General features: G+C 37.2%; 1 protein-coding gene across 1 annotated transcript in view; it reads left to right on the forward strand.

Annotated features, from left to right (window-relative positions):
- LOC107663942 (integrin alpha-11-like) overlaps positions 1 to 22,594 on the forward strand; it is a 40,897-nt gene that overhangs the window by 11,724 nt on the left and 6,579 nt on the right. Inside the window, exons 3-21 of the mRNA XM_016454354.1 lie at positions 6,604 to 6,716; positions 7,913 to 8,004; positions 8,236 to 8,350; positions 8,708 to 8,835; positions 8,918 to 9,066; positions 9,427 to 9,571; positions 9,845 to 10,010; positions 10,280 to 10,350; positions 13,104 to 13,248; positions 13,499 to 13,647; positions 14,403 to 14,546; positions 16,590 to 16,793; positions 16,903 to 17,033; positions 17,430 to 17,596; positions 20,111 to 20,250; positions 20,532 to 20,642; positions 20,789 to 20,874; positions 20,949 to 21,153; positions 21,340 to 21,438. Coding sequence (XP_016309840.1) covers positions 6,604 to 6,716; positions 7,913 to 8,004; positions 8,236 to 8,350; positions 8,708 to 8,835; positions 8,918 to 9,066; positions 9,427 to 9,571; positions 9,845 to 10,010; positions 10,280 to 10,350; positions 13,104 to 13,248; positions 13,499 to 13,647; positions 14,403 to 14,546; positions 16,590 to 16,793; positions 16,903 to 17,033; positions 17,430 to 17,596; positions 20,111 to 20,250; positions 20,532 to 20,642; positions 20,789 to 20,874; positions 20,949 to 21,153; positions 21,340 to 21,438 — 2,560 coding nt within the window. The remainder of the gene's footprint in view (positions 1 to 6,603; positions 6,717 to 7,912; positions 8,005 to 8,235; positions 8,351 to 8,707; positions 8,836 to 8,917; positions 9,067 to 9,426; positions 9,572 to 9,844; positions 10,011 to 10,279; positions 10,351 to 13,103; positions 13,249 to 13,498; positions 13,648 to 14,402; positions 14,547 to 16,589; positions 16,794 to 16,902; positions 17,034 to 17,429; positions 17,597 to 20,110; positions 20,251 to 20,531; positions 20,643 to 20,788; positions 20,875 to 20,948; positions 21,154 to 21,339; positions 21,439 to 22,594) is intronic.

Genomic DNA, 22,594 nt, shown 5'->3' on the forward strand with positions numbered 1-22,594 from the left:
AATTTGAGCCCAAAGATTAAGTTATCATCATCTCTCTTTGCTTTGGCACACTTTTGGGTAACACTATATATAAATATATATACAGTATTTATTTATTTATTTTTTTTTTTAAAGGGGTCCTATTATGCTCTTTTACAAAGTCTTGATTTTGTTTTGGGGGTGTACTAGAACATGCTCTCATACTAGGTTGTATTTTTCACATATTTTACATTATTACAACACCTCTCTCCCCAGTCTGGCATGAACAAGTTGAAAAAGTGAAAAAGCATAATAGGACCCCTTTAAGCAAACACTGGGTAATTGAACTCATATGCACCATCGGAGAAGCACTAATTAACCCTCATGTAGTTTTCTGATCTTTTTGACCCAAGATGATTTTCTTTTTCCCAAAATACTAGTTAATGTTATCACATTACACTAAAACTTACTGATTTTGCTCAAACAGGGTATAACAACTAAGTGAACATTGTCAAAATTATCCACAAATAATGTTTTTTAACTCAAAAACTGGGAGGTCATCATATCACATGTTCATCCAGCTGAAAGAGAATGGCTAATGATGATGACAACAAAATACTATAATCCAATTAGTCGTCTTTGTCTCTTTCTCTTTAAATCTGGCTATTTTCAAAATAGAAAAACAATGTACTTAAGGCATACTGCAAAGTATATACTACCTACTATTGTTTAAACTAGTATACTGTGAAAAAAAAAACGTTTTATATAACTGTAACTATAACAATAAAATAATGAGTCAACTGTTAAAATTGTATGTTATAGTTGCATGCTATTCCAAACTCTACTCTTTTTCTCTTTCTCTTTCTCTTTCTCTCGGGTGCAGTGAGGGTCTTATCACAGCAGCATGCAGTGTCAAGAGGTCTTATCCCAGTTTCAGAGGCACAGAAGGGTTTAGTGGTGTAGGAAAATGGGGGAAAGGGGCTGGCAACACACACATCAGCTGTGGTTACTGCTGTAGAAGGGAGTATGTAGCCGTTGTTCTCTCATATTTTTCTCTATGAGTCTTAACATTATGTTAACATATGCATTTTATTTCAGGTCAGTACACCAGGATTGTTTGGAACATGTTCACTATACATGTTCCAAGACACAGGCATTGCCCTGCATGCTGTGTATTAGAACAATCTCAAAAGTTGCTACCATGTAGCAGATACATAATTACAGGCTAGAAACTTTGAAATGTTCGAAGTGCCACAAACTACTAAACAAGCATGTTGAATTTTATTTTAAATCAGAAATATATTTTAAAAAATTCACATTTGCATATGTCACAGAGAGTGAGCCGAACCCACTAACTTGCATCACATAGAGAAATGTGAACTCTTTAGCTCTGTGATGATGATAAAAGCAGATCCAGCCCCATACCGCATTCATTGCACAACTCATATGGAGCATGTGGGAGTTTTAGGGCACAGGAAATTTTCATGGGTGATGAATATTTTAACTATTTCAGGAATCTGTTGTTTTGTGATACATGACTGATGTTTTCGGCTTCTTTGAAGTATGAATAATATGTGTTTGCAACTATTTCATATATTTGTTACACTTATTTGTATTTTTCATTCTGTTTTGCATTGTTTTAAATTTACATCCTTCCTCTATACAATACCAGTCAAAAGTTTTGGGTCCTTTTTTAACATTTTAAAATGTCTTTTGTGTCTGTGATGGCAACATTAAAGCCATTAGTCAACTCTTTAGCATCACATGATCCTTCAGAAATTCTAATATGCTGATTTAGATTTCAAGTAACATTTCTTATTATTATCAATGTTAAAAACAGTTGTACTGCTTAATATATTTTTGGAAAACAAGATAAGGCATTTTTGCACCGGAGGAACCTTATCATAGTTCCTAGAACTATTGGCGGAAGTTCCCACTTTTTGGCGTGTTCGCACCTCAGGAACTAGGAGCATATTTTGTTCTAGGAACTTGTTTTGTTCTAGGAACTAATTTAGCTCCTACTTCAGAGTCCAGTCCAGTGGCGTAAGTGTATGTCAATTGGCCAAATGCATACAAAACACCGGCTACCTGGCATTTTTTTAAAAACGTGTAAAAATATATACTCCACGAACATGGAAAACAGCGATAACGGCATTTACCTGTTGTCTGCAGCGTTGTGTCCTTTTCTCAGCCTCGATGATAACACTACAAGTTGTCAGATTTAGTCAGATTTTCATGCTCTTTCAATTGCGTAAATTGTGCGTTTACATTCCATCTCTCATCACAAAACCCATGACACACAACAAAAACAGCTCCGATCATGGCGTCTTCCAATCAGTGGTTGTTGATGTTTGTAAATACGTTCCTAGAACTACACGGTGCGAAAGCGCCTATTTCCAAGGTTCTTTGATGAATACAATTCAAATAAAAGATTAAAAAGAAGAGCATTTGCAATTTTATCCTTGCTGAATAAAAGCATAAAAAATAAAATTTTACTGACCCCAAACCTCTGAAGTGTATGTGATATTTGGTCAAATATCAGAGGTCTTAAGAGCTAAATAAAATAATCTGTAGCCATCATTACCTTCAGCTGTTAGTAATACAAAATGGCGCAATTTTTAAATTATTTTGATTCTGTCTCTGACTTTCTGCTGTAGTAGTTTGGATAGAAACAGATCACAGCTCATAGATGGAGAGAAAACTTTTTAAACTGCAAGGCAATACACAAATAGCTGAATTTGGTTATGACTTGTATGACTATGACTTGCATGACTATTATGACTTGGTTGTCCATGATGGTGTTTACGGATAAAAAGGCATGAATTCTTTTCTTGGTGTCTCTCTGGCAGCCAATGGGATTTTTTTCCTGGGTGGCCACTGACACATGCACATCCACAGAACTGGCCTGATAGATCCCTTGGGATGGACATACAGACAAACGTGGGCACATATGCACAGCTTGTTTATTTTTGAGGGGTTGCAGTTTGAATTCCTTGCTGAGTTTTGACTTTTGTCTGGCCTGTGACCTCTAAATTCTTCAAGCAGCAGGAGGGATGAAGCGTTCTTCATCTCTACTCTCAAACTTAGCTGATATACTGCTCACAAGCCTTTTATACTGGTCTAGGAAAATTCATCTGTACATGAATGTCTTGGTTAACAAAGCAGTAATGATTAGATGAAATCAACATGTGCAGTAATAGTTTTATGGGTTTAAGGATGTGTGGTGAGTTGCTATAATTACTTAACTAGTTTTGCTGCCTTTACTACGAAGAAATGACAGCACAGAAGTGTTGCGTGTCATGGTTTTTGGTATGCTTGACGTGCCCTTTTAAATCACTAACACACAGGCCATGAAAAGGATAAAACATTTGTGGTTCATCTCTCCTTTTCTGTCCCATCATAAATGAAAGTAATGAAACGCCATATCAGTGGACTCACTGGCACTTCATAGACCTCAGCACCATGGTACCATGAGCAAAGTCTTTTCTCACTCTCCAAATGTGAAAAACATTTGGCTATTAATGGCAAACCCTTTCCTCTTAGATTTTCCAAAGGATCTGGGCTGCTAGTACAGCGTTTTGTGGCAGATTGAATATGTAAAGGTTGTGTATTAGCGAGGCTGTTTCATTCAGTGCTATTAGCCTTTTGTAGCCCTGCCGCAGAGAAAAAACTTGAGAGCTTAATGAGTCTGAGCCTGATTGTTTTAACAGCCACTGTGTCATTACCCTGGAAGTCTGACTAGACCATTAAATCACTGCAACAAAGGTCCTCTTTCTCATCTCTCTATTTCTTTCATACTTCCTTCTCTCCTTTTTTATTTAAGTAAGTGTGTCCTGAGCTGAACTCAAGTGTAAAGTATAGTGCCAAAGGCAGCTATAACACCAGTAATATTCACAATATTAATAGCAGCGGAAATATGCACACAGTCTGAGCTCTTTCTGTGAAAAATCATTTCCAGAGACATTTCAAAATGTTTAGATGAACTTTAAACTGGAGACTTCTGTTGTTTTTTTTTGTGTAAGCTTATTTCCTTGCTTATTTCATGCTAATTTCAAACCAGTGTCAAACTTGGAGTGTTTGTTTATCCAAAAATCAGTATATCACAGAAATTTCATATTTACGTATGAAACAGTGATAAACTGTCCCTTTCGGTTTATTTGATCGTATTGACTGAATTATCCAAGTCAGGCTGAGCAGTAGGACGTGTGCAGTGCTTCTTGTTCTACTTCATTTCTTAATTCCACTGTAAATAGCCTGTGGGTGTCTTATAATTAGATTTTAACTGTAATGGGTAAAATCCATTTGTTTGGGAAGCTGGATCCAGATTTTGTTGGAATGCTTCACTGCTGACGCTTGCCAAACAGAGAAATATTTTCTCGAGGGGCCCATGATGTTGACCCCTGGCCTATGGCAGAAAACTCATGGAGGTCTGGATCTGCAGTAAGCTAGTGTCAGATATCGTTCTCTGAATCGCTCTGTCCCTGAGTGGGTATTGCTCCTGTTTAGAGCATTAACCTTTACCACCTGTCAGAATCAGCTTTAGATGTGCTGATTATTGGTGTGTGTGAGATGCAGTGTTTCATACGTGTGGCAGGATGTGATAGTGCCTTTGTGATTTGAATCTTTCATGTGTAATACAGAATGAAGAGGCGTTTTCAAACTACGCCAAGAATCATCAGATGTGATGATCTCCTTCCTAAAATATAAAAGCAGCTCAATATTTTTCCATAGAGCCATTTATACTGCGTCAAGTCAAGTGAGCTTTAGTGTCATTCTGCTATATGTGGAACAAAATGTTGTGCTTCACAGACAATGGTGCTACTGTACATATTTAAGCATAATATAAATATACACATACAGTAGCTAACCTATTGAAGAAGTAATCTAACTATAATGTATTTTACATAGATACTTTACATATACTTGAAACTTACACTTTGTATTTACTCATATATCAACACATAATGCAATGGTACATAAAGACAACAAACAGCAAAAAAACTGGAAACAATGCAAGATAACATTAAGGTCATAAGGACGCAATAGACAGGCTGAAGTATATGTACTTGCAAACATATGTGTTTCCCTGGTAAGTAAATATGCAATGTATGAAAAATATGCAAACTAGAGTCTGTGTGTGAAAAATATGAATAGTACACATGATACTATACAGACAAGAAGTTGATTCAAAAATGTATTTATTAGTTTATATTGGTCATTGTCAAAAGCTAAAATAACTTAAAGAAATGTTATCTATATATAATATCTATATATAATATATATTTTAAATCATACTTATATATTTTTTAAATATATTAAATTATATTTTCTCTTTTTTTGGTCATTTTTCTTTATGCTCGTTTTGTTTTGTTTTGTTTTGAAAGGTCCTCTACCATTCCTTTGCAGCCCCTGGTCTTTTGATTTGATTTGATTTGTTTTGTTTTGTGTGTGTGTGTGTGTGTGTGTGTGTGTGTGTGTGTGTGTGTGTGTGTGTGTTGTTTTGCTTTGCTCCTCTACCATTCCTTTGCAGCCCCTATATAACCTTGAACTAGATATCACAAGATAAAGTTTCAAATAAATATTAATAATGTTACCTAATATTAAGATTAGTAAGCACTACTCTGAGCTGTGAACAGACCTCTGAGTAACAATCAGTAAAAACTTATATGCTGCTCTTAAGAAAATGTAACGTTCTACATGAGCGCTGCTTTTTAAAAGGCAAACAAATAACCCGAGGATCATAAAATAGCTCTTTTGCAGAAAATGGACTTTTGTTTCCCATTATTAGTGTAGTTTTACTGTCACTCTCTGACCCCAAAGCAAAGATACTGCCTTTACGTCTGACAGACTATTTAATGGTACCACCTCACCATAAACTAATTATGAAGTTCTGAATGACATTTAAGAGCCCATCCTGACCTGGCACAGGCACATAAATGCGAAGTCAAGCTAGTTTCCTATCTCCCTCGAGACCACTATCAGCATGAAAGAATTCTGCATCTCTTGCATAAACGGTACACATCTTGCAGTGTTTAAGGATGCCTAGTCTTGCAGTGATCTGTGACTAGTTAAATGAGTCCTCTACGGCTACTTAGTGAAAGTGACGGGCTTTGCTTATAAAAGCTGCATGCTTCCAAGAGCCATGAGAAGTACGTACTGCTCCCTGCAGTGCTACTGCTACTGCATCTGAGTGATGTGTGTGTCCCTGATTGCTCTCTGCAGGAGCAGTATTTCGTGTAAAGCATGCCAACGTTAATGGAGCGATGTGTTTAGTCAGTCTGGGTTGCAGGATACATATTTCAACACGCATGCAAACATATCTCAGCAGAGTCTCACATACCTAACCGCCCTGCGCGCTGCCATCGATATATTACCTCAGACGTCAACATTCACCTTAAACCTGTTTAAACATTCCTTTGCCAGAAGATTCCACTCACCTGCCATCTCTCATTGATTCACTTCCTCTAACCTCCTTTAAACGTCCCTGTTTTCAGAGGGAGCTTAAATCAACAGGCATCTGGCTGTTTTATTTACAGGGAAGTGGATCACACACCTGCTTGTGTGTTTCTTCTGACGTTTTTGTTAGATGAATATTGTTCTGTGTCAAAGGTAATATTTATATGCTTTGATTCTGGATGTTTCTAGGTTACTGGTAGGAGCCCCACTGGAAACAAATGGACAGCATCAGACAGGAGATGTGTACAAATGTCCCTTAAGCAGAAGATCTGGAGGACCCAGCTGCACCAAACTCAATCTTGGTATGATGACTGCAGAGTTAATTTTCACACTTTTTTGTCTTAGTTATATTTTTTGTATTTTGAAAAAAATCATTTAATTTAGCCAGTATTTTGTCATGCCAGTATGATTAAAATTACATATACCTTTAGTCGAAAATAACATTTTAGTTGACAATATAATGCTGAATTAAATCAATTATTTCAAACATTCTATCATTTTATCAAGTCAACATTTGAAGAATATCAAAATATTGATTATACAAGTTCCTGCTTATTGAGTTCCTGAAAAAACATTGAGTACACTACTGTAGCACAGAATTACAAAATATTTATGCTTTTAGTTAATCATTGTTTGTGTTATAGACAAGTTATATTCAATGTTATATTTTAATGATTTTAGAGTGTATTCACATTGTGACTGACACATTCTGACTAACACTGAACGCTTAAATTCATTTGTGCACATCATTTTGATGCTTTTCATTTTTTTTCCCAAAAAACACTGTTAGTGCATTGTTAATACTGCATATTATTTTCACATTATTTTCTATATTTCAATTAAAATTATGTAATTTTTGTAACATTATTATCAATGCGCATGCACTTTCCTTCATTACTGTTGGCAAAATTAAACTCTTTGTTAAAAATTTTTGTCAGTAATTTTGTTGACTGGATTAGCACTGTATGACTGAGAATTATAATTAATATATATAATTAGAATAAATACTTTTGTAATTACACTTCAAAAGAAAGTGTTATTATTTACTAGCAGTAAATAATTACTTTGCAAAGCTGCCACAATAAGGATTAGATTTGCGGTTTGGGTAAAGCGTTACCAGGCATGCCTTGTGAAAAGCAAAGGGGGGAAACACATTGATTCATTCAAATGCACTCCTGATCTGTAATGAAGTTTACATGTGGGTTCTTCACTACAGAACACAACATCTACAGTATGTCAAGCATATGTGTTCTATATAATGTTAAGTGTGTCGATACAGCCTTTCTGCCAGTTTTAATATGTGCATGTGTATAGATGCACACACATAACAGATGCACGCTGCAGATAAAATCAGGAATGCCTAGACAGGATTAACAAATATGTTTACAGTTAAAGGAAGTCTTTCTGCAAAGTACATATGCCACACATGGACTGTGGTTGGATTTTATAGCACAGCCTTTTATTTGCCTCCAACATTTGTTCATTTTTTTTTCTTAAGGAAGGATATCATTGACAAATGTCTCTGAGCGAAAGGATAAAATGAGACTTGGAATGACCCTTTCGTCAAATCCTAAAGACAACAGCTTTGTGGTGAGTTTGGATGGCTGGTTAGATAGTTAATAATGCATATTCTTTGTAATATTAAAGTCATCTGGCGTTTAAATGGTCTACAACACTAATATTGTTAAGTGTTTAAACACCATCCATTACCTTTGGAACACTATGGAATTATAATTTATGTAGAATGAGCCCATGATCTTTATGTAAATCATAAATGCATTTATTAATGGTGCGCTTAATAGCCTTTGTGATAATTCACAGGCTTGTGGTCCCCTTTGGTCGTACGAATGTGGCAGCTCATACTACAGCACTGGAATTTGCTCCAGAGTCAACGCCAGCTTTAAATTTTCCCGCACTATCGCTCCTGCTTTCCAAAGTAAGCACATGCACCTGCACCTTCGATTTAACTAGGACAGTTTTTGCAGTGAAATTTTTGGTAATATGTTTCCACTTTCTGTCTTAACCATGGACTTTATTTTTATGCTGAATTTGGCCATGACAGTTTCTGGATCTGCCAGAGGCAATATATTGTGAAATTAATCTTCTTTTTAAAAAGAAAATGTCCTTGACTGCTCATGAAGAGCTGAGTTGTTACATCTTTTTTCTTTTTGACAAAAGAGTCACAGACCTTGTTTTTAAATTAATCACTAAAATTTGATTTTGAACAGAACTACTACTGTTTAATGTGTTTTATGTGCCAAAGACATCAAAAACGTCTAATTTCCTCTTTCAGGGTGTGAGACATACATGGACATAGTGATAGTCCTAGATGGTTCAAATTCAATCTACCCCTGGAACGAAGTTCAAGACTTCCTTATCAACATCCTGCGGAAATTCTATGTTGGACCAGGACAGATTCAGGTGTTTTAGACTTTCTGAACAATGACAATGTGAAATATCAAATGTGTCTTTATATCAAATGTGTGAATCATGTGCTTGTCAGGTTGGAGTACTGCAGTATGGAGAAAAGGTGGTGTCCGAGTTTCAACTGAATGACTTCCGCTCTGTGGAGGATGTGGTCAAAGCAGCCCGTAAGATAGACCAGCGAGGAGGAGAAGAGACCAACACTGCGCTGGGAATCAGTGTTGCACGGTACTGCTACAATAATTGTTTATTGGTATGATGACTTAGTTATTGTCTATTTTAATACTCTTTAAAATGCCTTTTATTCATGTCATGGCAAAGCAGAATTTTCAGCAGTCATTACTCCAGTCTTCAGTGTCACATGATCCTTTAGAAATAATTCTAATATGCTAATTTGGTCCTCAAGAAACATTTTTTTTTCAACATTATAACTGTCTTTACTGTCACTGAGTCCAGGCTGAACAATAGTATTAATTTCTTAAAAAAAAAAAAACTTTTGAAGTGTAATGTACATTTTACATATTGACATCAACAGAGCCCTAGAATGACATTTACAGAGCATAAGTTATTATCTATGGATGTTCACAGCTCAGAGGCCTTTAAACAGGGAGGCAGAAGAGGAGCAAAGAAGGTCATGATCGTCATCACAGATGGAGAATCACATGACAGCGTTGACCTGCAGCAGGTCATTGAGGACAGCGAGAAGGACGGCATCACCCGATATGCCATTGCTGTAAGTATTGTTTTTCTTCAGTTTTTTTTTGTTTTTTTTTGCTGTGGCATTGATCAAATGCCCATTCTGATGCTGAAATTATGAGGTGACCCATTTTAAAATGGGCATTGGACCAACCATTGAGGTCACATTCAGCTGCTGACACCAGTGAAAAAGGCCCAATGCTTTCAGCCCTATTTATGGAGACTTATGGATTAGAATGTGGTCTTGGGCACTCAAGACAAATGCGTCATGTTCAGGCTGATTGATTCTTGGGGTCGTTCCTCACAACAGGTACTGGGCTACTACAACCGCAGAGGCATTAACCCTGAAGCTTTCCTCAATGAGATCAAATACATCGCTAGTGACCCTGATGATAAGCATTTCTTTAACGTGACAGACGAAGCAGCTTTGAAGGACATTGTGGACGCTCTCGGAGAGAGGATCTTCAGTTTAGAGGGTTGGCGACTTTACCACTCCAGCACCACACACAGCATTGCATCATATTTATAACACAGCCCAAAACCTCAGCCTGTAAAACATTTACATCTCTGCACAGCACTACACTGTAAATCTCATTGGACCAAATCTTAAATTTTATACCACATCTCTTTGATATATGCCCTCTGCCAACTCGCTCTTTAAGACCACTGAAATCTGCACTGCTCTGTTGTAGGAAATGGCGGATTCTTTTGCTCTCCCGTGTGTTCATTTTGTCTCTGTTTGCAGGGACTAGCAAGAATGGGACAGCATTTGGTCTCCAGATGTCTCAAGCTGGCTTCTCCACACACATAGTGGAGGTGAGTCTGGGTGTCCATCAGTCTGTAGGTTCTCGGTCGACGCTATTCCTCAAGTTCACAGTTCTTTATTTCATCTCAGTTGAAAGAAAAAACCCAGACAAGTTGACCGAGATCAGATTAAGACCTACTTTGTTTGAACCAAAAGTCAGACGTTCAGTGAATGGTTAGGGTTACTTCCTTTGAACTTTAACCTTATCTTTCCTTCTTCTTAAACATTCTTCATTTCTTTTCTTCTCTTTCTGTAGGTCATCTCTATATGTCGTTGTCAGTAATATGATACACCAAAAGTATTACACCTTTACAATGGTGAGCAGATAAGATTCCTCCCTGATAATTCAAACAAGCTTCTTTCTGATTCTCATTCCAAAGAAATGAATATAAGGCCCAGGTTTTCCCAGGGAAGGGATTATCGTGAGAAGTATGGAGGAGCCGCACCTCAGGGGAGAAGGAAAATGTCTTCATTTTTTCTTTTCTGTCTGAACCCAGAGCTGATATCAGAGCTGGCTTGTCCTCCAGCACAGACTCAGCACCTGACGCTCTCATACAGTACCTGCTTGTTCTGGCAGGCCATCTGCCATGCTCCATCCAAAAAAATCTGCCTAAACTGTACCTGGTGGGTCTATATCCATCCAAGACCTGCTCCCAACTGTAGCACTAATCATCTCTGTCCAGGTTGCACAGTTTCCTGATGCAACCCCTCTGATTTTTCCACTCCATCCCCTGAAGGCAAGCACAAACTGCTGTGAGAGTTATTAATATCTAGTTTTTTTTGTGGAAGAAGCAGATAGGAAAACTCCAGATGGCCATTGGGATGACTGGAAATCTAATCCATCAGGCCTCTGGATGCCTGGAACAGCATCTGCTACAAAAGCAACTTAAGTGTTGAGAGGGATAAGTTGTTGGAAAGAATGTTTGCACTCTAGGAGAAAATCATACCCCTAAATCCAGATGGTACTCTCTAAAAGTGGGATGTGTGTAGGTTTAAATATTGCTTATAGTTTACACATATTTCGTTTTTAGAAGTTTTTATAGAGTTTTACACTTTATTTCATGCCCCTGAATTGTTTTATTAGCTTTATTTGTGGATTCTTATTTTAAATGATCTCTAGAGAACATTATTTATTGAGATATGCTGCAGCAATATAAAGTGATTGCCTAAACATGAATAACAGTGAATTCAGCATTTTGATTGATTGGCCATAAAAAAATACTTTTGTTGGTGTAACTTAATTTTTAATTAACTTAACTTAATTTTAAGTTAATTAAGGATAGATCACACTTGAAAAAAGTGAAATTCAGATTTAGAGGATACTTGAATAAAACAAACTGATACAACCACAATTTCCCAGTTTGAGTGATTAATCTGTGAACAGGCTGATCAAGGCAATCAAGGAAGATTATCAATTTAATTTGACCTTTACTAGGTTCACTTTCATTAAATGCCAATTCAGTTCACTCTGTCAAAAGACTCTATGCCATGTGATTATTTACCTTTTCAGAGTAAACACACCCACTGTGGTGGGGAGTGTAACAAGCTTCAGAGGTTTAACTGGGTAAAAAGTAGACTAACAAAAGAGGGAAATTAAAAAAGCATGTCCAGTAAAAGTGTTATGAAGTCCGGGGTTGATAAAATAGGTGATAAGGAAAAGGTAAAGCAATGCAGTCCTGGTGGCATCGGGTTTAGAGGCAGTCCTGCTTTGTGACTCTATGCTGGCCTTTTAGCACATCTTCTGCATGCGATTGTGGAGCTGGTTCTGTAGAAAAGAAAAGTGACAGTGGATTTATGGCAGTGGTGATGAGGTGCAATGGGCACCAGGTGCTCAACATCACATGTAGCCCCCAGCACTGTTCCATTTAATTGTCACTTCGCAGTAGAGCCGGAGCAGAAGTTGTTTAAAGGATGAGGTCACACCATAAAGGCACATAATACAGGAGACTTTCTGGAAAACTCTGGTGGTTTAATCCATGGTGCATTTTGTTCTCTGATTAAAAACCAAAAAGTCATGATTATCAGCTTTGTGTGTTTATGTTTAAGTCCTGAAGTATCAACTGAGCGAGAGCAGTGTGTTCTCAGTGGCCTGCAAGTTTGGTAAGAATGTTCCATCTGGACTGGAATGGCTCGGAACGTTGTTGTTTGTTTATATGTAAGAAACCGCCCGGGAATTTCAGTTCTCTCTAAACATGAACCCATTCGACTTGCTCTCATTCCGACTACTGTCTTCATAATTAACAGTGTGGGATGCCAAGCATTTTGTCCATAAATTACAACAGAATAAACTCATCACTAAGGAAATACATTGTTTATGAGGTTTCCATGGCAATTGACTGCAAAGCAAAGAAATTATGAAGGAGCTGAATGAACACTGAGAAGATGAAATGTATGAATCACTGTATTATGAATTTACTGAGTTCCCGAGAGCTGTACAAACAACTGAAAAATGTGAAATGTTTTATAAAAATGTTTTTTTTTTAACTGTGCTTTTAATCTACAGTAATCTTCAATATATTTTGTTAATAGCAAATATTTTACTGCCTTCATACATTATGCTATGAAGGCATGATTGGCTTTTAAGATTTTAAGCTTTGATATTCAGTGATTGATTTTATTATTCTTCAGAATTCATTCTGTTCAAGTCTTACTAATATTTTTTATTATATTTGACTAAAGCCATTGGTATCAAAAAGCACATCAATGCAAAATTGCCTACTACAGATCAAAAATGAGTGGATATATTCATATGCTCTGTCTGCAGGATGGTATTTTAGTGGGAGCAGTGGGAGCTTATGACTGGAATGGGGCTGTGCTGAAGGAGACTCGTCAGGGTAAAGTGGTCCCACCAAAGTCTTCTTATGAACAAGAGTTCCCAGAAGAGCTGAAGAACCATGGAGCGTACCTGGGTAAAGAATTCAAACCTATACTTACAACAGCAGCTGTCTATGCTAATGATGGAAATGCCCCAGTATGATCTGGCTACATATAAATAATGTCTGCTTTTTTAATGTTCTTCATTCTCCATTCTGTGAATTTTTTATTCTTTTGGCCTAATTTTTTCTCCACTCCTCTGTTCCCAAGCAAAGTGATTAATCTAGTATACTGGTTTACAAGTGACATACATTTATTATCATCTTTCTCATTTTGTGTTTGTAGGTTACACAGTGACATCGGTGGTATCAGCTCGCAGTGGCCAGTTATATGTTGCAGGAGCTCCTCGGTTTAACCACACGGGCAAGGTCATCATCTTCACCCTGAAAAATACTGGAGAGCTCACTATATTACACTCACTCAAGGGACAGCAGGTAATGAACCTAAAAATATGCTTACAAACACTTGCAGCGCACAGTACTCATACTGTACAAACAACAGTGATCAATTGGTCATTGTATTTTCAGTTTGGTACATTTCTCTCCTGGCTTTCATTTGCGATGAGTGGACTGTCTAGATTACAAATTTATCCCACACAGCCCATGTGCTTCTCATCACAGTCCAAAAGCATGCAAATAAATTCGCTCTTACAAATAAAACACAGAGATAATGAATATTTTTTAAAGGTGATTAACATTTAACAGGTGATTAGCACCACAGTAAACAGCCTTAAATATAACCCTATTAACTGTGCATACTTTTTCATGACTTGATATTTATAAAAGCATATACAGATGCTTGTGATTCAAAGATGCATAGGAGAAAAGTGATAGTAGTGCATTTAGTTAGGCTTTATTTGACCAACTGCTTTTGACTACTGACTTTGGAATGAGATTTAATATGGAACTTAAATTGCCATATTATGGCATGTTTATTTCACCCTATATTTGCCATATTTCGGTGTCCTTATGTTATTCACTTTAAGTTGGTAGACATTATCAAATATAAGCATATTAGTTTTACATAGAGGACAATGCAAGTAAAAAGTGGCTCAGCTTAACTCCCTGTGTTTTCATGCATTTTATGCTTACCTCAGTACATATCCAAGTAGGGTGTTTCACAGTTGGTAAATTTGTGTCCTTGTGCACCACTAGTAATAATTTTGGTCTTGATGGATGTGTTTGTGCAGATTGGGTCATACTATGGCAGTGAGATTGCTCCAGTGGATCTGGATGATGATGGAGTGACTGATAACCTGCTGGTGGCTGCGCCCATGTTCTTCAGTGGAGGCTGGGAAAAGGGCAAAGTCTACATCTACAGAGTCACAGAGCAGGTAAAGTATCTTCAGCCCTTTGGCATATTCTTGTGAAAAACAAGTTAATTAGCTATTGAGTAGCTATTATATTACCTCCTGTTTACTTCTCACCCAGAATACAACACTACAGATGTTGCATCTTGTCTTAAAGCCGAGGGATCCAAGCTCCAAATCTGTGCCTGTGCATTAATGCACTTTCTCTTTAATGGTCTCACGTAAATACTGACAGGCTTTTGCCACCTGCCATACTTCGCATCAGAGAGTAGTGGAGGGTGAACTCAGCAGGAAAATATTTCCCCCTGGAAATGTAATTATATGAAGCTCACAGAGAGAGAGAGCTGCTATAATAAATGGAAAAAGCTGGAGCTAATGCAAGAGCAATGCTGTGAATAGAGCAGAACTCCATCTTTATTCATTTAGCTCGTATAAGCTATTTCCTTACAGCCTTAACCAGGAGACCACAATACCTCAGGTTGCAGCCAGACACTGGGTACATCAACAGTGCTGGTCATCTTTTACTGAAATAATTTATCATGGTTAATGTCACTGCTCTTCAGAAAATGTACATTATATACTGTCCGTTTATTATGCACATCACCTCTTCTCTTCTCTTCTCTTCTCTTCTCTTCTCTTCTCTTCTCTTCTCTTCTCTTCTCTCCTTTAATACCGCGCTGTTTCATCCCACTTTTGGGTTGTTTGGCTTCCCATACGTCTGTTCTCCTCTCCTCTCGTCTCGTCTCTTCTCGTCTGCTCTCCTCTCCTCTCGTCTCCTCTCCTCTCCTTTCATCTCCTCTTGTCTCCTCTCCTCCTCTCCTCTCGTCTCCTATCCTCTCCTCTTGTCTGCTCTCCTCTCCTCTCCTCTCGTCTCGTCTCCTCTCCTCTCCTTTCCTCTCCTCTCCTCTCCTCTCCTCTCGTCTCGTCTCGTCTCGTCTCTTCTCTTGTAATCTGATGCTATTATAGGAAGGATGAGAAAACAACTGATTTCACATGTCTGTCGTCTATAGCTGTATATTTTCAGAGAGAGAGAGAGATTTAGGAATTTTGGAGGAGGGTGATGTGCATGGCTAATTACTCTCCCAAATACTTGGCTGACGTGAACAGTCTTTGCTTTGAGAAACTGCACCTTTCTCTCAAACTTTCCACCCATTTTAAACTAACTGTTTTCAGAAGCACAAATACCTGCTAAATTACTTCACCTTAAGTGATAATACAGGAGTTTGTTTGACCTTGGGAATCTGGTTTGGACTGTAATAGTGAATGTTTGTGCTTAAAACTATTTATTTCAGTCTTGTGGAATATTTTTGCATTTCTTAAAATATACTGTATGTGAGACTGCATTTAACACAGTCTCTGTGAAGCAGACTTTTTTAGATTTGTTGGAATTAGTCAACAATGTTGCCCAAATTTCTTACATAAACACCATGGTGGGTTGTCGTCGTGGTCACTGAATCTGGATAACAAATTCCTCAAAAGATTGTCTCTGGTTACAGAAATGTTTAGCTCGTATCCATGACCTAAGTGGATATTTCCCTCATAAACAGCCTCTTCTCAGAGTTTCTACATTTATTTATGATTGGAATGTGATATAAATATAAAAAATGCTCTTATTTCTCATTAAAAGTTTGCATTGAAAATTTTTGCCCAACAGCAGTATAAACTTTCAGGTACATAGGTTTCTTTTATATCTCTTTTAAACCATAATATTTATACATACTGTATTCCCAATGTATTTTTTCAATTAAGACTTCAAGATTTCAGTTTTAAGCAAAAGCAGCATTGAATTATGGTGTTAGATGATCATCCAATGTAGAAATAGGAGTTTATATCCACACATAGACAGAGTACAATGCAGTGCATTGTGGGGTCAGCTGACTTCATTAAAGAGCAAAATATCTGAACATTGTTGCATTGTGAACCTATTAGTTTACCCCCTGCCTCTGCCAATTTTGGTGTACAAGCTATCAACTTTTATGGAGCACCAAGGCTGATTTTGTTCTCATCATGCTGTAACTAAATTATGTCCTCCCTCATGGCAGCCTTTTTTGCTTGTTTTCCCATCAGCCTCGTTTCATACTGGAGGGCTCGCTGGAGATTTTAGATCAAGGTCAGAATGCCCGTTTCGGCTCTGCACTGGCCCCTGTGCCTGACCTTAACGGGGATTCATTTAATGATGTGGTAATAGGAGCTCCGTTAGAGGATGACCACAAAGGAGCCATTTACATCTACCACAGCCAACGCAACAGAATACTGAGGAAATATAAACAGGTACTGCATAAATGTCCAGCTACTCTCTTGTGTGTTAATTAATCTGCATGTATTTGCTTTGAGTAGTTAATTATGGCAAGACTTTACATCCATCTCTTCTTTCTGTCAGAGGATTGGTGCTGTTCAGCTGGCCCCGGGTCTGCAGTACTTTGGTCGTAGTATCCATGGGAAGATGGATATGAATGGAGATGACCTGGTGGATCTAGCTGTGGGCTCCCTCGGTGCTGCAGTACTTCTGTGGTAGGTTTCTAACCCAAGGTTATTTACACTCTCCTTAAAGGAATAGTTCACTCAAAAATGAAAATGTTGTCATAATTTACTCACTCTCATGTCGTTCCAAACCTGTATGAGTTTTGGTCTTATGTTGAACACAAAAGAAGATATTTTGAAGAATTTTGAAGAACAGTTGTTGGTCCCCATTGACTTCCATAGTAGGGAAATAAATACTATGGAAGTCAATGGGGACCATCAACTATTTGATTACCAGCATTCTTCAAAATATCTTTTTTTTTTTTTCAACATAAGAAAGAAACTACAGGTTTGAAATGACATGAGTGTGAGTAAATGATGAGTACATTTTGGGGTGAACTATCCCCTTAAATACCACAATAATGTACCATTTTTGCTGTGCTGCAGGTCTCGAAGTGTTGTCCGAATCCATGCTATTGTTCGATTTGAGCCCAGCAAGATCAACATATTCAATAAAGACTGTCGGAGAGGAGGGAAAGATGTGACCTGCATGTCAGCTATTGTATGTCTGAATATCACAGCTCGGACTCCTGTCAGAGCCTCACAGGAAATAGGTCAGTTTTTATATTTTTTAGTGCTGTCAAACGATTAATCGCGATTAATCGAATCCAAAATAAAAGTTTTTGTTTACATAATATATGTATGTGTACTGTGTTTATTTATTAAGTATATATAAATACACACACATACAGTATATATTTTGAAAATATTTACATGTATATACATTTATATATTTATATTATTATATTTTATATTATATTGAAATATATTTAATATATAAACAACATATGTTTCTTAAATATATACATGCATGTGTTTGTATTTATATATACAGTACATAATAAATATACACAGTACACACTCATATATTATGCAAACAAAAACTTTTATTTTGGATGCGATTAATCGCGATTAATCATTTGACAGCCCTAATATTTTCATTAAAAAATTTCAAATACCACTGTAAATAAGTAAAAAATACTGAACTTTTATGTTTTCTGAGTCTTTCTGAAGACATAAATTGGTATATAAAAAGTTTAATCTCTATAGATTGTTACTCATTTATGAACTTATTATGTAAATAAAATGATCTTAGTGAAACGACTACATCAGTTGTACTGCTGGATTGCAACAGTTCTTTGGTCAAAGGGTGAAAAGCTTAGCTTTCACCCAAAAACGCTCTATACTGAAAATCGTTTTGGAGAACGGGAAGTTATGGAAGTGCTTTGAAAGCAGCCGTTTCCTCTCATTATACAGTATAGCTCGCTTTGAGTATCTCTTGGTTACAGTATCATTAAAGCTAAACAGTTGACAGCTGGTGAGGTTTACATACCACTGACCAGCTGCATATCCAAGTGTAGTTCAGTTAAGGTTTCCCTGCTAAGTATGCCACGTATTAGCATGAAAAAGATATCATCAGTAGTGATGAATTGTTCAACATACACTCTTGATCTTTCCTTTGTTGATTTGTTGATTCAAGATTTACCTTGGGAGTGGAAAAGAAAAGCTGCTTAGCCAGCTCTGGAAATTTAAAAGTAAAGTAGACGCATTGTATGATTACTCTGGCTGAAATAACAAAATAAATTAGTATAAAAGTCTTTTTAGCTTGTGTAATATTGTGTCTGGAAGCTAAAGTCTCTAAAACAGCAGACAAGATAAGTGGCCTAAATGGCCACAGATATTATAGATATCAAAGTTGTGTTTTATGCCCTACACATTAAGTCGTTGGTGTGCAAGAACACTAAGTAGACGCACAAATCGAGGCAGACTGGACTACCTTGTTGCATTAAAATGCCTCAGTCCCTCAGGACAGGGCTAGTTAGTGTTTGACACATGCAGTTTGACTTAAGGCCTTAGTGACCATCATAGGTTTGTTTTGAAATACATGTGCTGGAAGGTCAGGTTCCTGTGTAACGTGTGGGACCACAGAGCAGCACAACTGTTTTTAGTTAACCTTCATGACCCCAGAGCATCTCCATCACAAATTTCACGGGTGTGAAACCAATGTAATGGTCTCAGAGAGATGACATGTTTTAGTCTTTAGGGTCATCCAGGGGGATCGGACTTCTGGGACAATACAAATGAAGGCACATGTTATATTTTGATCTAATTATCCACACATGTGGAGGATTATGAATATGTTAAGCTTTTAAGTGTGTTGTTTATTGGTACACATTTTTTTTTAATTTATGAGATTTTAAAAAGTAGGATAACTAAGTTTATAGGCTTTTCTCAGCCCATGAACAAGGTTCAAATTGTCTTTCAGCAAACTCATGTTTGAACCTTGACGGATAGCCGAACATCCTCACGACATTCAGGTCTCTTAAAAGGGTTTTCCTTAAGATTTGATTTTATGTCTTTTAAGGCCTCAAAACTCCCAAATTGCTCTCAGATCTCCTGAGTATCATCAATTTCACCTCTAGTCTCTCTTAAATCTGTCTGTAGTCCACACCTGGTAGAGCACTATTATGTCCATAAATAAATGGCCATAAAGTTGATGCTTTGCATCTTTCATTTAGTGTTATAACTAATGCCTTCAATGTAACTGATGCAAACCATTTATATATAAATACATGAGCACACTACCATTCAAAAGTTTGGGGTCAGTGAGATTTTTTTTAAGGAATGAATGCTTTTATTCTGCAAGGATGCATTAAATTGATCAAACGGTGACAGTAAAGAGATTCATAATGTTCATAAAGAGATTTCTGTTTAAAATAGATTGTCTTCTTTTAAACGTTCTATTTAGCAAAGAATACTGAAATTTCATTTTAAAATTAATTAGAATTGTTATTTTAAATTGTAATAATATTTCACAACATTACTGTTTTACTGTATTTTGATCAAAGAAATGCAGCCTTGGTGAGCATAAAAGACTTTTTCAGAAACATTACATTTTTTTTTACCAACTTTAAACTTTTGCATGGTAGTGTTATCTGGCATTAATTGTAAATGATGTGCAAAGTGATAAGTAACTAAATATTTGATAAATATTTAGATAAATATGATAAATGTTAAATGATAAATATTTCACTCTATGTGCACTCTGTTCCTTCCACTTCTCCTAGCTATTAGCTACAATGCTTTCTTTGAGGAGAAGCGCTTCAACCCTCGAGCTGTGTTTGATGACCCAGATCACCAGCAGCCACAGAATCTCACACTGCTTCCTGGAGAGGAGAAGTGTGACCACATCTACTTCCACGTCATGGTTAGCTCTCACCTCTTAGGTCACCGAAGTGTCATAAGAGGGCATTTGCATTGCATTTAAAATCATTGATAATGAAACATAATCTACAATGACAACTCATTAGTTCTGTTAATTATGTACTTTCTTGTCTGTTCATTCAGATTTTCCATTGCAATAGCAGCATTCCTATTTTATTAAGTTCACTTTCTAGCATTACAACAGCAGATTATATTCTTCCAGTTTACTCTTGTATAGCCATTTATTTAGATTGAGATATTTATGATATTGTAATGTTGATACAGGAGACTACAGACTATACCAGGCCCATTATATTCACTGTAGAAACTGAGCTATTGGAATTGGATCAAGGCCCAGCTCTGGATGATAGCTGGCCGACTACAGTGAAAACACAGGTGAGTGTCTGTAGGTCACGAGAAACCTTACTGTTACACTGTATATCTTTTGTTAACAACATGAACACACACTATGAATTCATTATGAAGTATGTTGAAACATATACATGTAATAGCAATAATTATATCTAAAAAATTCTCTCCAGCTTCCCTTCTGGAACGGGTGTGACGAAGATGACCACTGTGTTCCAGACTTGGTGTTACAATCTCAGACTGATCTAATGAATCGCAAGTAAGATGAAGCCCACACACGTATGCTAAAACACTCACGCTTACACATGCTCATTCCCCTCTCTTCTTCCACAGGCAGTTCTGTGCCCAGGCGTTTCGAGCAGGCAGTCTATTATGTCGGAGTCAGACGCCAGCAGAACCTTCTGAATGCATTATAGAGGGATCCAGGAAGAGGATGGTAGTAGATGTACGTCTGGAAAACAGAGGGGAGAATGCATATGGAGCTCAGCTTAACATCACTAACACTCCAAACCTACGCTTCTCCAGCCTTATAGTGAAGGTACAACATCACACTGATGGCTTATGTTTGGTTGTTTGATACCTGATAAGGATTGGTTGGTTGATTTGTTCCATTGTCCATTCATTCAGATCTTGATTGATACTAATGCGCTTTGTGGAATGCATCTGCGATAGTAATTGTGAATGCAAAGTTAAATCAGGCTGCTCTCTCTTTCTCTATTTATAGGATAACTCTGACATGCATATAGACTGCCGCAGTGAGAACAGGCGAAAATATGAGAAATCTTGCAATATTAGTGCACCCTTTATGAGAGCAAAGTCACGGGTGAGTTGCCATTGCCACATTTTTTTAAAGCTCACATTTATTTGATCAAAATACAGTAAAAACAGCAGCATTGTGAAATATTATTACAATTGAAAATAACTGTTTTCTATTATATGATTTAAAATGATCTTAAAATGCCCATGATGCAAAGCTGAATTTTCAGCAGCCATTGCTCCAGTCTTCAGTGTCACATGGTGAATACCACATGTTGAAAACATAGGATTCTTTGATGAATCGAAAGTTTAAAAGAAGAGCATTTATTAGAAATAGAAATCTTTTGTAGCAATTAAAATGTCATCACTTTTGATTAATTTAATGCATCCTTGCAGAATGTAAAGAATTAGCATGTAGTTTCACTAAACCCTTGTCATATTTCACTAATGTGTCTAAAATAAATGGTTGGTGAGATGTTTTTCAGGAGCCTGAGCCAGGCCAAATGTATTTTAGTAACTAATGCTTTTAGCAAACTGCACTCTAGCCGATGTGCACTGCATATTATCATATATGCAGAATTATGTATTGTATAATCCTGAAAGATGTTTTATTGCCATGTTCAGCAACACTAGACATTTAGAGGTTACTCTAGGGACAGCACTAGCCGCGAATGAATGAATCAATGAGTGAGGGATTTATATAGCCGTCTGTGCTCTAGAAAGCCTTGCTTACACAAACATATTGGACCACACAGTCAAAAACGATATCGACTTTCTCATATTACCCATCTGCAGAAATGTCGGGATCTATCACAGAAATACCAAGTCTTTACGTCTGGAGTGTTCCACGGGGCGTAAACATACTCACAAGGTCACCAGCACCCTGAAGTTACAGAATGATTCACTTAGGACACACAATGTGTCCTTTTTTTCTGCTGACCCTTAAGCTTGTGTTCAGGCATCTCCAGAAAAAGAAAACATGAGGCAAGAATGTAATTCAAGAATACTGTTACCATACGGTTACTACGTCCATACAGAGCAAATCCAATCAATCACACAGCCTGGACCACAGAAGTCTGTCCTGTGCTAGGGCACTGCTTTGATAGGAAATGGGTCAGCAGCTTCTCACAGTGTCCTGATTCATTTTCTTGAGGTTTGGGGGTCATGGGAGCTACACTTGTGGCTACAGGATGAGATTTTATTGGCCCACTTGGGAGCCTGGT

Source organism: Sinocyclocheilus anshuiensis, unplaced genomic scaffold, assembly GCF_001515605.1.
Source record: "Sinocyclocheilus anshuiensis isolate Anshui unplaced genomic scaffold, SAMN03320099.WGS_v1.1 scaffold2129, whole genome shotgun sequence".
Classification (NCBI taxonomy): Eukaryota; Metazoa; Chordata; class Actinopteri; order Cypriniformes; family Cyprinidae; genus Sinocyclocheilus; species Sinocyclocheilus anshuiensis.